This window comes from Neodiprion virginianus, chromosome 6 (assembly GCF_021901495.1).
Source record: "Neodiprion virginianus isolate iyNeoVirg1 chromosome 6, iyNeoVirg1.1, whole genome shotgun sequence".
Lineage (NCBI taxonomy): Eukaryota > Metazoa > Arthropoda > Insecta > Hymenoptera > Diprionidae > Neodiprion > Neodiprion virginianus.
In genome coordinates, this window is record NC_060882.1 from 10,918,523 (window position 1) to 10,933,477 (window position 14,955).

Here is a 14,955-nt window from a genome sequence, read left to right on the forward strand (position 1 = left end):
CGGGCAAAATAACACGCATCGACTCTCATCATCCCCCGAAAATCTTCGCGCATAGTATACCCAACCCGAACCGTGACCGTCGAGTCACGTGCCAATAGTGACACGCGTTCTCGCCTGGGGAGATATACAGCTCGAAGGTTACCCGGCGATGGGTTTTCCCTCCTAAAAGCTACCATCGGAATCCCTCATGGCTGTCGGCGAAGCTTTTCCCCGTCCGTCCATATCTATCTATATACGTGTAACCCGGAGGTGCGAGCGTAGGGCAGCTCTCCAGGAAATGTCGCACAATGCAGGGGAGGGCGAGAGCCGGGCACATCCGAAGGAACAACGAAAGACAGGGGGGTCTGTCGCTGTCGTTCGGGGAGGGTTGTAGTCCTCGAACCTCATTTATCGTGCCAGTCTAAAGGTTAACCTCTGCCACGTACGCTCTCGAGTGAAAACGGCACCGCTTTCTCATATCGTACTTCGTTATTCGACGATGGTCTCTGAGCGCTGTAGAGACGACGGAGTTTCCCAAAACTATTTCAAAATGCTTTTCAAGTGACGCGCTACGGTCGGTCGTTATCTCCGGCTCCATCTCGATCTCAAGCTCGTGGATTCACACGCTCGATGTTAAAACGAGCGAATATCGCACGTGCACGCAACCTAATTCCACCGACGACGAAATTTCTCTAGAACCGAGACAACCGCGTGGCGATAGTTTTCTGCGTACTGGTAAAATCCAGTTTGTTTTGCTCCCTAACTCCAGCTTACCCCCTCAGCATAGGAGAGTACTCCGAAATTTAATCTCACCAACTTTCTGCCCAAAGAACGCGTCGAATGATACTTGCAGCATACTTGAACGATAATTGTTGAATAAAGAAAAAAAATGCTTGGAAGTGACGAGTTTTTTTCAACGTTTATGGAACGGTATGTGACAACGTTAAAAATCTGTTCTATTCGCTTGAAGACAGAGTACTGAGAATGAAATGCTATTAACAAATGGAAGTGTTCAACCGAAGACAATATGGTGACCCAAACACAGTATGGACGTCCTTTACCGATGCCTGTACAGGGTCGTGTTTGCCGCAGTGAACGTCTTAAGGAGTATCAGTAAGTTTCGAATTATCCGAAGAGGGTATATTCCTTGTACCTTCCATTCCATTCTTTGTTTATACTCATTTTCCATTTTTCAATTCACGACCAGCAGCTGTAGACTATATGGTCAAGATTAAAGCTTTGGTAAGAAACATTCCCATTGCAGAGGTTACCCAGGGAAGTGTGAAAGAAAAGTACGAAAATGTCCCTTAGGTGAATAAGAGAGAGGAGAAACGAAAATGAGGTCATGCGGTACTGCAGAAAGACATTCACGTCGCGTCCTCTTTATCCCTGAGGCATCCAGTTTTTCATTTGTATCCTATCCTCTTCCAGCAGCCATTATTTTCATTTTGTTTCACCCATTTATCTTCTCCTTTAGTTTTTGTTGGTTTTTGTTAGTCCGTTTCAGTTTCAATCCCAGCGTGGATTTGAAGAAGCTGTACCAACCTTATTCGGACACGTAGCCTTGTATACCCACGTGTACCTACTCTTCAAATTCGATCATCCAAATTCCCATGCAGGGACTTTGACAAATTTCTACATCAGTCTACAGTCTATCGGGGCACTGTGCAGAGAATGGACTGCCACGACATTTTCAAGTCTTGGGCAATCGATAAGAAGGTGGCGGCGGCACAGATAGACACCAAACAAACGAGGCCAAGGGAAAACCTACCCGAGGACTCGCGATTCGCTCGTTCGTCCGGAACTCGCGCCGAGTGTTTGCTGTTGTACATGCAGTATTTACCGTTTATATGCGAATACCCGCACTGCTGCATACAAAATCCGGGGACACACGATGGCCGGCTTATGCCGACAAATATGCATAATTTTCATGGCATATTCACCTCTTTCACGTACACATGGCTACGCTTCATGGGGAAATGTATGGCACTTGCACGTATAATTCGTAGACTATATATCTACCGCTGTTAACGCCACAAATGGAGATACCGTAATACGCACCCCTATTCATGTGCCTACCCTGAATATCAACGATACGAGCGATCGTCTCTCGTTGTGGTTCGGAAATTTTCATTACGAAATGCATTGTAGGGTGTCAAAGAGTGCAAAGTGTGCATGCAACTGTTTCACTTTTTTTCATTCGTACTTTTTTTTTGGCTCTCAGCACCTTTAAATCTTCCCCTAAGTCCTTTTTTAATTGAATTTGATGAGACGGAATTAATTCCAGTGAGTTGAAATGACGTTAGGAACAGAAATTTATTTGATTCCACGCCAAGTCGATTATCCAAAATGGGTTTATATTCAAATGAAACCTATATGCTTTAAAGAAATTCAGATCAATATTCAGATAATGGCGATTTTGATACTTGACTGTGTTTCTTGTGAATCAATCTGTGTACCCAGCATTCAAGACAAAGTGTTGTGGCACTGTTATCACTATTTGTGAAAGCATCGAAATCGACGAACATATATATTCGCAATTTACGATCCAATATATTCGAAAGCAACTGTCATGCAATTTGACAAAACATTCAACTAGCATACAGTCCATCATCGGATTTAAAAATATATCTCCTCTCCAGATTTTTCTAGTACATACGCGTTCGTGTCTCGAAACCAGTCGCAATATTGATTTTCAGATACGTCAATTTTAGCGACCAAGCGACGAATTACTGAGCTGCCACATGACACTGCAAATAATCAGCCATACCATTTTCTTCAACGAAAGACGCGTCTCCATTTCGGCCGTAATTCCAGACCAAAAATTGTTTTGGGCTACAAAATTTGCGTTACATTAGGCAGAATTTATTCGGGGAAACGTTGAGACCCTGGAATCTGTACAAATATTCTTACGCATAACCAATGGTGTAATGCATTTTTCAGAGAACGGACTCCTCTCGTTCGAGAACCCAAACTATCATCTGGACCCGGCGCGCCTCGACGACGCCCTGAACAGTAACAGCGGCAGTTCCCTCTACGACGAGCTTTACCAGGAATTGGTTGGCGGCGGAGAAGTGACCGGGGGTGGCGGCGGAGACGGAGGCGTAACCAGGGTACAGGCCCGACGCACCTACGCAGCACTTGACCTTGGAAGTATGGGGGTCGACGTAACGCAAGGACCTCTCACCCAGGAGTCGGGGGAGGACGCCGCCGACAACACCGACAATCACAACCTGAGGTTAGCTTAGCCTTTAAACCCGGTTCTATTTCGGCTTTCAGACATCCTGCGGCCTCACCGAATTCCCACTAAGTCGCTGGGCTAAACGTTTCTTTCGCAAGATCGATTCTCTTACCCCGGTACCCGTATTCTTGTAGCTTTCGCATTTCTGGTTGACAGAAAAAAATACGACAATCGCGTAGCGATCAAGTGCGGATTTCGTACCAATTTCAAAGTCATTTTATACTAAAATTGAGCTTTCAGACTAGACTTATCATGGGCAAAAAATCACTATTTTTAGGACTCGCTGTGGTTTCGTTCTTAACTTTACAAACATTTTTGCAACTTGCAGCAGCATGAATTAGTAACTTTAACGTAGCAAACTGTGCCAGTTCCCTATTTTACACTTAGAAAAATTTCATTTGTTATAGTAAATGGAAAAATTCAGTAAAACAGGTACCGTTAAAAAAAACTGATTGAATATTTTTGGAATTACGAAAAACGAGGTACGCCTAACCATTTTGCGCTATTGTCGATTCTTTTTTTGGTAATTGCAACGCAAAATCAGTTTGTTCGATTTACTCTACTTTTTTGGCTAAATAAGGCTTTAACGTCAATTTATCGTTGCACAAGCACTAAATTTGCAACAGTTGCAAGAAAATATAGTAACAGTGGTCGTAATGGGAAAGAATAGTAACGGATGCTAGACTTTCTGGTAACAGCTACAAAACTAATTTTCATTTTGTACCTAGAACTAGATTTTTCGATTGTGGTAAAAAATGAAAATAGTTAAGGACTGAACGGTAACCGGAACTGAAAATTTATCTCGGTGTGAGGAAGGTTTTACTAAATCAAACAGTCATATTTCTCGTGTGAAAAAATCCATGATATCACAGACTAGGTTTAGTTCGTAAAGAATTTTGATTTTGAATCTGTGTAATCGATCAAGTTCATATTTCTCGTAATCAAACTACGATACCAGCCATTTCTAAGCACACTGTTTCCAACATTCCCGACTCGATGATGAATATAGTCGCATGGCGGTTAAACCAATGAGAAATTAGAACGAATAACTTTATCCTTACGTAAGAAATAGGCCGCGCAGATAAAATGTTCGCGAAAAGTCATTGTAATCAAAGAAACAGATCGAGGAGGTCAAGGAGAATTTGCCTACTTGAATTTTCTAGTTTCACAATGAAATTCGTGATTTAAACACTGTTACTCAATTAATAATTCACGCCCGAGTTTCTCAAAACTTGGTAGCAATTGCGGTTCGATTAGAAACGAATCAACATCCGCCGGAGATCAAAAGCAAGTTGCCTATTCTCACGAATCCTTGTGATAGTTGCAAGGTAATTAGGAAGCACGTGATTGAATTGAGAACACGATTAACCTCGTTTGATCCGCGGGCACTAAATTTCTCTCGCCCGTTACTCTCTTAGGCGAAACTATTATTGTCGAAGAGCCAGCGCGGCGGCTCGATTCGTCGTGCAAACGATATTAATAATCGTAGATAATACGCGACATCGCGTTTTGTACGTTAATTAATTGTCGCATGTTTCATGCTGAAACTAAAACAAAAAGAAATAAGCAAAGCCGAACAACTCGTTCAGTCGCGTGAAATATACGTGAATAACTGATCGAGAACATTTTCGAAGAAACCTAAGCTCGTGACATTAAATGATAAGACGTTTCCATATCAATTATAAAAAAAAGACATTCATACGGTACAGTAATGCGAACAAGTTTGAACCTTTGAGTAATGTATCGAGTGCGCAGATTTGGAGCTGCGAAAGCTGGACACGTAATATTGTAAATTCGCGGTTACGTATAAACGAGGCTGCAGGACGATATGCTGTAAGAACTCGCGAGTCATTTTCTCACGACGTCTATTTCACCCCGGTTGGCTATAAAACTCCGAAGTTAGACCTCGTCGAGGACTGCATAAAATTTCAATAAATCTGCCCGGGGTGAAAGATAGAACGAACGGATGAAACCGGACGAAACCAAACGGAACTCCCCATGTTTCAAGAGGTAGTTCAGAGTTATTGAGGACAGTTTCGATCTCTCTCGGACCCCGCGAACTCTTCTTCCGAACCAAAGAGGAGGAGTTCAAATTTACGATTGTGTTATCTTTCTCCTCAATTTACATATCACTACACATATTTCTACCATGCTTCTCTATGTTGTATATTGTCTAACGCGCAATATGCTATTCAGTAGGGTCATTTTTCCGAGATTTTTCAAACAAAGAGCCCTATAATTTGCGATTTTCTACCGTGGAACCCTTCAAAAAAATTGATCAGGTTAAAAAAAAGATTCTGTCTAAAGATGAGCGTTCTACGTTACGCGAAATATCGCGCTCATTTAATTTTTCTCTGTTTCACATTTTTTCGAATTTACGAAGAATCGTTAATTAAAATTTTCTCTATTGCTTAGATTAATCATAATATCATTTTACGTTACAAAAAAGAGTCACTTCTAATATTGTCTCCAGCTGATGTTTGAGAAGTGTATCTTACGACTTTTTCATTATTAATTCAATCTTGTAAAATAGTTATAATTTAATATGAACTTTTGATTTAAAAAAATAAGATTCCCATTCGATACATCGTTATTTTATGGATTTGATCTTTGGTTTGAATATAAAGTTCAGCAAAGAAATAATAATGAAAGTGTTACGACATGTTTTTACATGAATTCAAAACAAAAAATATTTTAAAAAAAGTATCAAAAATCCGATGAGGACCTCTTTCCGTATAACGTAGAACGATCATCTTTTGGCAGGGTCTTTCGTTTAACCCAAACAAACTGTTCAGAGAGGATGCCATGTGGAAAATCGAAAGTTCTTTATTCCTGAAACACCCTATAATATGTACACGTTTCATTTTAGACAATTTTTTTAGAATCACGGCCCTGTACGCATTTGTTCTTTCAACTCCTACGTATAATCAACTCCGAGCGTCATGCTTAGACGCATTTAATTATTATGGATGCGATAACTTTTACAAATTGGGTGTGATAAATGTTTTTCCACGAGCTCCACGCTGTCCGCGCCACATGCTGTGAGCATACTTGGTAACAAATAATGGATGGAAAGAGTTCCGCAATTTTCGTACACCTACGCCGTGCGTTCCCGTACCGTAAGAAATAACTTCTAAGCTCCTCGGTTCTGCTTTCCGCTCTCCAAACTTTTCCGAAATTTACAAAACAAATTTAAAGGCTTCCGTACAACTCGGCTGATAAACTTGATGTGTGTAATAATATATTTCTTTCGCGATAAGATGATCGCTGAAAGTTATGTGAAGATAAAATCAACGCAAAAAAGCACTCTTACCGGATAGATTCGTCTTCCCTAAAAATCGGACTGTGTGTACAGCTAATGGGGTAAGAATAATGTTGGAATACTTGTTTTGCCGCTGGGTGAAGCGAGGAGCTTACAAAGAGTACCTATAGGTACGTGAAACGCGAACTACGAGAGAACGAAAAAAAGAAAAAAATGCGTTAAAATTCACGTGACGCAGTCACTTCCCATTGACAATCCAGTTAGCGAAGTTGCGTGGGGTATATAAAATAAAAGTCTTTGTAAAATCGTTGTACGTGTCAGGCATATAATTACGCTTCGGGAACAAAGGGGATTTGCAGTGTAATATCATAATGTATTTCCTGAATCTCTGCAGCGTTCCTGACATATATCACGGGTATAATTTTTGTACATTATTTCCCTCGGGCAAAAAAATCGTCGGGTGAAACGTCAAAGATAATTTCTCTCTTATCAAGCTCGCGATTTCTGCTCTCTCACACGCACGCGCACACACACACACACACACACGCATCAACAGTAGCGACGACAGACGGTGTCAAATCCGTCACACAGTCGCATCTCGCGTTAATCTTGTTCAGCGTTGAACAAAAGTGCGAACCCTAAGCCGCGCCAGGAGCGAATTACCTCGAGGAATACGAGAATCCCGCGAGGAAAATACACGCTGACACAAAAGTTCCAACACTAACAGGACTTGTTTCACTGTTTATCTTCTTCTCCGGCTCCTTCTTCTTCTCAGCGGCAAACAGCTGTGACCAGAATCTGGAATCGCGAGGCTGCACAATTCCCGCCGCGGTGTTTCCGTTTGCACAAGACGTTCTGCATTTCCTTAATTACCTTCTTGAATTCTCTCGCAAGCTTCCTTTCCTGCACGCTTTATACCTGAGACGAATTTCAAAGAATTTAACAGCAAGTTTAACAATTATAGAATTTTCCAAATTAGAACACCGGCGTTACGTCGAAATAACTTTTCTCGTTTTCTTCGAGTCTTCGGTAGCAAATCGAAAATGGTGAACATGAATAATTTCTGAACAATTTCAAGTATACGGGATACAACCAGAAATATGATTCTTTCTCATATAAAGTTATATTAAAATATCTCTTCAATAATACCGCGTATCGTGAAATATTTGGAATGGCAAAAGGAAAATTGCAAATTGGTTTATTCCGAGATTTACTTTTGACTCTTGATGGGTGAATATTTGCACCAACTTTACAACGGCATAATTTTTTACTGGCGATCGTTTCGCGAGATAAAATTTAATCGCGATTCAAGCGAGGCTTTTCCTCCGGCGTTGAAAAATTACCCTAAACTACAAAAGGCTGCAACTGTAGCGATACATCGCGAATATAATAACGGCGCAAGCCGCGTGCATGCAAAAAAGTTGTAAAATGGTAAAACGAGTATTCCGCACCCTCGGTTCTTCTTCCAGCCGAGGAGTTAATCTTGACTCGCGGACTTCCATGCGTAGAGGAAGCATCGTCTCGGTTTTCCAGGTTTCGGTGTTCTCTGGGAATCTGCACAGAGTGCTTGAACAATGTTGACGAAAAATTGCGCGCAGATGGAAGTGCGGGGAAAAACTCATGTAATTTAAAAAGAAAGACAGTTTGGCCGGGCCTCGCTTGGCCAGAAAATATTAGATGACAACTGGAAGCAGGAGGCCTCTGTATCTCTCTCTCTCTCTCTCTCTCTCTCTCTCTCTCTCTCTCTCTCTCTTTCTCTCTCTTTTTGGCTCCCTCCCTTAGCCGTGGCGAACGCCACCCGACTATAAGTTCAGATTGAACTCAATCTAAACTTGCGACAAAGTTGCTCGGCCTCTCATTCGCAATCTCTGTATACTTTTGACCCCTTCTATTCCTATCCCCGCACTCCCCAAGACTAATACGAACACGACCAAAGGGTCTGGAATAGCCTACCCAGCATTCCTCAAATGACGTACCGCATCAAACTTGTTGGGTTATCGCCAATTTTTTGCTCGAACTTTTTCCCTTGAACTTTGCGAGACTTACTATTAACCCTAATGCGTTCAGACTTTCACGATTTGTACAGAAGTAATTTTACTATATTTTTCGAGAAAAGAATGTCATCATTTCTTCAATTTTTATAACGCAGTTGGAATTTTTATTTTTATTTTTTTTTATACTTTTCCTTATTCAATAAAACTAGAAAATTTGTATTTTACACTTTTCGAGTTGAAATCGCAACTTTTTTTCTCCTCAAAACGCCTTTCACAAATTGGATATTCCGCCGGCGTATGTGGATACAATAAAACGAATCTCGCACGGTTAGCGAGAGAGTCGTGAGAGTTGGGTGAGTAGAAAACGACGCTTCATTTCCCGTACAAACACAATCTAGAAGGTTCCGAATTACAGAAAAATTTTGTGAAACACAACTATCAACTTACATATACAATCGACACCAAACCCATCAGTTTCTCCAGCTATTTTGACAAAACAAAACCCGCGTGATTATGAAACTTGCAATTTCCAGACAAGAAAATTGGTCAGTTTCCAGAAACTACTCACGACAGGGATTCTGTCCAATGCTTCTCAAATCGCACAATGTACGTGAGGTGGAAGCCAACAAGTAGAACGATCGCGATATCGATTTTTCAAAAATTCAAAAATCTGATTTACAAAATTGTCGAAATACAGAAAAGTCAAAATGCGGAATAAAATGAAATTAGGTTTATACCTGGAAGGTCACAATCTAGAATAGTCGGAAATTTAATTTTTTTTCTAAGAGTTCTACATTTTTGTCACCATCCCCTTAAAAATTCGATGTTCCTACTCTTCTATTGTGTAGCCATTTTACTTTTTGATTCCCAGCTTGCACTCGGATCATCAAAATGACAGGATTAGGATTTCAAGTATTACATTTTTGGAAGCGCCAGGGGTTGGATGTTGAGAGAGCATAATGTATAATCCGTATTATTCTTCATCCTTCAGAATCAGCTCGGTCCGAGTAACCACCTCAGGAATACCGGACAGGGGTAGATTAATACGAACCACATCAATCTCCATCAGATTTAGGAAAGCCTTGATACGCCCGCGCCGTTTCTTCTCCTATCCCATTCCCAGGCGGCGTGGCGTTGTTCACCGAGAAAGGAAACAGGAACCAGCGTTCGCTGCTCACGCACGAATCGGGTTGAAATCCCCCGCAGTTGATCGTTCACCGAAACGTCTTACCTGTCATGCTTTATCGGTGAAATTTCTCCGAACTTTCCTGCACCTTTTATCTCGCTCCATCCCTACAGATTTTTGGAGTTCGAAGACAAGGGACAAACGGCGCGGGCAGAAATGAGGATAAATTCGATAGCTAAACCCTCGTCACGCTCAGGAAGAAGATTCGGGTCCTTCTCCTGCTCCGAGAAAAAGTGCGGTTAATTCCGATTCGCTGGCTGTTGAAAAAGGGGAGTTCTTATAATTACAATAACGGTTTAAATATGCTTTTAGAATTACAGGAAAATGTCGTACAAGCATTTAGTGCGATTATAGTTGTCAGCATAATATTTTCTTGTTATCGCAACAAAATCTGTTTATTTAGTTGACCACGTTTTTTCAATTTCAATAAGTCCTTAACGGCGATTTATCCACTAATATCAAATTATCGCGATAGTTACAAAACAATATAATACAAGTGACCATAATCAGAAATAGTTCTCAGTATAATATAGTAAATCTTCTGGTCAAAGAAACAAAACTCAATTCCATTTTCTATCCAGAACTATATTTTTCAACCGTGATATACAATGAACATAGTCAAGATCTGTGTAACAACCACAACCAGAAATTTTTTCTACGTGCGAATGATTTATACCGTTTCCAAGGTGAATGACCGTGATATGGAAAGGCCGAAAACAAACATCAGCCAAACCCTCTGAACATCCTGAAAGCGCCCTGGTGCAGTGCTGCAGATAACAAAAAGCTCCTATCGTCCATATTTCACGGCCAATATACCCACTCGCCTCGGGACGTCAATCGATTTGAAATTGAGTAGTTTTTAATGGAGTTTGCATATAGATATCTGCACGCCGGTTGAACCGCCGGGGATTATTCGGGGAACCGTTGATGCTGCTCTATTGATCCGCGACGTGTTAGGGAAAGGAAAAAACCATCTCAAACTCAAAAAGGGAATAACAGCCCCATTTTACGTGCAATTCTGAAGAAAATCACTTCAACACATTTTCATTTAACACAAAAATAAAGAAACGGCATGATTTCTACGAAATCGCGATAGTAAATTCGTAGAAATCATCCCATTTCTTTATTTTTACGTTTAATGAAAACGTATTGAAGAAAGTCTGTTCAGAATTTCCCGCCCGCCCCACAAAGCATTGATTCAGCAGTTCTACAAACATTGCCCCAAAAAACTTACTAAAAAAAACTAACACCACGTCGCAGCTGTGCCTGCATCCAAATTTAATGTGATCAAATAAACATTTCACTCAGATAAAACCAACTTGCTCACAGTTGAATCTATATGAATGAAGATTGATAATATCTGACATAATCTAAGACCCAACCTAACCTAACCGCTATCTGTAAGAGTTTAGTCAGCGATCGCATAAATGTGTGAGCCCGTTCCGACGTGGCTTACGAAGATCGTTACACTTTCAAAACTATTGATCTGGTTGTACCGAACTATTTAGCCTAAAATCTAGCCTAACGTCGTAGTTATTCACAGAAGAAAAAAAAAGAATTAAAATTCTTTCAGTACGTCTCGAGTTACGAGCGAGCTTAAGTCAGAAAGACTGATTTTTACACATGTATGAATGCCTGCGTTGTTTCGAAACAATATTAAGGATGTGTAAAACTATTTTCCAAATGCTCAACAATGTTGAATTTTCTTTCAAGAGATCTAAACCTGTTCTAAGACGCCTGAAATACGTTCAAATCTGTTCCTAAAGCGACTAAAAGACATTCATACTAAAAGACATACATGCTATATTTTTTGAACGCGAAATTGACGTATTTTTTTTAACGTCTTCCTAACCGATGTATACAGAGGTCAGAGTTGCCTTAATTTTTTTCTACGTCTCTGTAAAAATTGTTTATATACTATTATTGTTAGCGTCTTGAAACTATCCTGAGACATCCTGATGTTATCCTTGTATATAGTTACCGGTAAAATATATTCAGGGAAATCGCTTCTTCTCGGCCTCCTCCCCTATCTGCTATGATGCAAATTCACCGTCACAGTATTACCCTTCAGTTTGATGCAGAATATACGTGAAACTGCGAATCGATTCGAGTATATCCCTCCTATAGGTACGAAACGGAAGTGATTTTCAGACAGTATCTATTATTTACAGTATCGATCATATCGATAACGTTATCCGTATGGGTCAATTTTTTACTATCTGACAATGAGCTTTCACGTGCACGCGTTTGGTTAGAAATATTCTTGCGCTGGTTGTGTGCTGATGATAATAATGCATTATCAGCAAATGAGGATAAATATTTTTGCGTTGACATGTTCGAGGTGCTTGAGGTTTTTTATTTTAGACATTGGTCTACTTCAAAGAGGTTGATTAGGCGAAAATAAATAATTTTGAAATCTACTTTATTATACGAGAGAATCGTATTTGTCTAATATTTTTTATTTGGCAATATTCGCCCGATTTTTTTATTCGTAAACTATTCAGATCTCTTTCAATGTACAAAAATAGATAATACTATAATTGTGAACAACAGCTTAGATGTCGATGCTTCACCATTAACCCTTTCAAAATGTTCTAAAATCTAGTGAATATGTTCGAATCCGCACTAAGAGGCTCATTTTATTCGGTTGATTATTTTTTATAATTTCACTGGAATATATATATTTTTTTTATAACCCAGCAACAACGTTGATTACGACCAGTAAATAGCCATATCAAATTGCTTGCTACAAAATATACATATCATTGAGTTTACAGAGAAGCGTCTTCTGAATAAAATGCGCCGTCACATGAGTGCGAAATCGAACAAATGCATCAGATTATTAGCCATCTTGAAGTGATTTGAAATGGAGCATCTACATTCTAAATATAAGTCTTTGTATCTAATTTTGTATTCAGTATTTTTTTTTTTTTTTTGTGTATTATTATTACAGAGATCTCCGTGGCTTACAAATACAATCATTCAACAAATACTTAACGTATCAGTTTTTGGTCAACCATGACTTACTATGCAGGACGTGGAACCTCTTGAATCCGTAATTTTTACACCATTATCTAAAGAAATCTCAATGTGGAGAACACGACAGATATTTTATTTAAACCAAGCTCAAATTCAATCTCATCTTCACAGGTGTATACAGAATCTTTCTGTTTGTCTTTCAGCAACTTGCGTAGCACAAATGAATTGAGAAGTGGTCAGCAAGTGGAAACTGAAATATTTTACACTCATTTTGAGAGAGTTTGAATTTAAAAAAAATTCCCTCCGTCTTTAAATTGCGTTGAAATTTGGGTACTTTATCAAAAAATCGATACGTATTTGAAAACGGGATAACAAAGTCTAAGTTTGATACATCACTTTTATTATCTTTGTAAATAAAATTGATTAATTCTCAATGAACGTATTATTCATTGTCAGCTTAAATATCGACATGAAAGACGCGACTATCCTCGTTAAAAATAACATCGATTAAAATATTGAAAATCGTTCGTTTGTCGTATTCGTCGTAATTCAAACAGCCGAGATCCATTTCAACACGAAGCTGCTGTGAGGAGGATGCGAAATCCGGAGTTTACGATCTTCTCAAAGAGGCAAATCGTAATTCCGAGCCGTGAAGTAAGAGAGCGTTGGATTATGACGCGTGAAATTTGGTGGCTTGTCTTCCTAGGCGGTAGGGCACGTAACAATATCGTAACGAAACCTAATGTGACGTGAACCGAGTCTTCTTTCGTGCCATAATCCTCGTAAGCGTGAGTCAGACGATTTCTAGTTCCGTTGGTGTATACGAACGCCTTACACAACCCCTGCAGAGATCCACCCCCGAAATCGCAGTGCTTTCAACCAATCGCCTCCTCAACCAACGCGACGGTACTTTCGTCTTTCCTACGTGCCAAAGTCACTCAAGGTTATCGCCTGTGACCCAAGCTGATGCCGATGCTGGTCCCACTCCAACGAAACAGTACGAACCAACAACATTTTTATTTTAAGGAACAATAAGATAAATACGAAACCGTGATCGCGATTTTTTATTTTTCGTATCACTATTGGGACTGTCAGGTTAAATTTTTAGCTTAAAATATCAAATATCGTACGAGTTATGATTTTTTGCTTTGAGAATTTCTTTTCACATTCAAAATCAAATTGTAGGTTAAAAACTAATCGCGGCTTGAAAAAAGATGCTTCGAAGTTCTTTTAAAATACTTTCCAGTCAAACATTCAAACGGCTTCGTTGTAGCAATCATTTTAATAATGGTTGGATCCGAAACGAAACCAGCAGAGTGACGGTTATGTAATTCAGCCGAAGCGTACGCGTTCAGGTTCAAAAGAGAGGATGAATCCATTGTAAGGTCCGCAAAGTCAATCGAGGGTAAATCTCAGCCCGAGCCTTTATACAAGGAGTAAATTGATCGAAACGGAAAGTGATGTGATTGGTTAAAGGAGCCGAAGAGAAAAAGGTCGGTAAAAAAGAAACAAAGAACACACGAAGGAAACAGTGCGGCGGCAATTATCTGCCCGCGAACAAGTCGATGCACTTCCCTTCCTGTGGCTACAAATGGACGAACCATTACATTAATGGAAGCCAGTGTAAGAGCGACGCGCTTCCATGGCCACGCCAAGATAACATCTCTGTTTCCACACCCAGGAAAGGGTGAATGTTTTGTAGACCTTAACCCGGAAAAATCCCCTCGTTTTTTTTTTTCTCTCTATTTTCTTTCGACGAAATTTTCTTTTTTAACCGACGCGTGCCACATATCTCAGCACCATAACTCGCCCTGTTTTTCTCTGTGAAACATTTACTAGGGTTAGATTTATGGCAGGAGACTCGTCAATCCTTCCTCGACACGTATTAACTCAGTATTTGGCGGCGAGACCCGATATATTAGGACATGACGCAGGGGTGACACAGGTCCTGGCACAAAAACGTAATATCGCTCGGAAAAAATAAGTATCTAGGAAGGCTTCGTATCGATTTGTCCCGCTGTGTTTTTGTTGTACAAATAAAAGACTGGAATGCGATTGGAATCTCTATGCTGATGACGATTGTGAATGGAAACACTGTGTTAGTTGGCTTTGAGAAATCACACCATGCCGAGCAAACACGTCGTGATTATTTTATTTGGCAGAAGAAAGAAAAATGTCTAGCGTGCGTGGAAATTATCAGGAACACGTCTGACTTTACCTCCTTCGGACAGATTTTAGTTTTTTAATTATCGGTGATTAAGGAACTATTCCATTTTTTAACGTGATAACACACAAATGGTTTTGGTGTGGTCAG

At 40.0% G+C, this 14,955-nt stretch overlaps 1 protein-coding gene across 8 annotated transcripts in view; it reads left to right on the forward strand.

The window, feature by feature from the left end:
* LOC124308075 (protein Fe65 homolog) overlaps positions 1-14,955 on the forward strand; it is a 200,433-nt gene that overhangs the window by 141,915 nt on the left and 43,563 nt on the right. For 7 of the 8 annotated variants that reach the window (XM_046770420.1, XM_046770419.1, XM_046770422.1 and 4 more), the window contains one exon: positions 2,923-3,217. In XM_046770420.1, the coding sequence (XP_046626376.1) occupies positions 2,923-3,217 (295 nt within the window). Of the gene's footprint in view, positions 1-949; positions 1,093-2,922; positions 3,218-14,955 lie in introns of all 8 variants that reach the window. The other variant, XM_046770425.1, reaches the window with a different exon arrangement.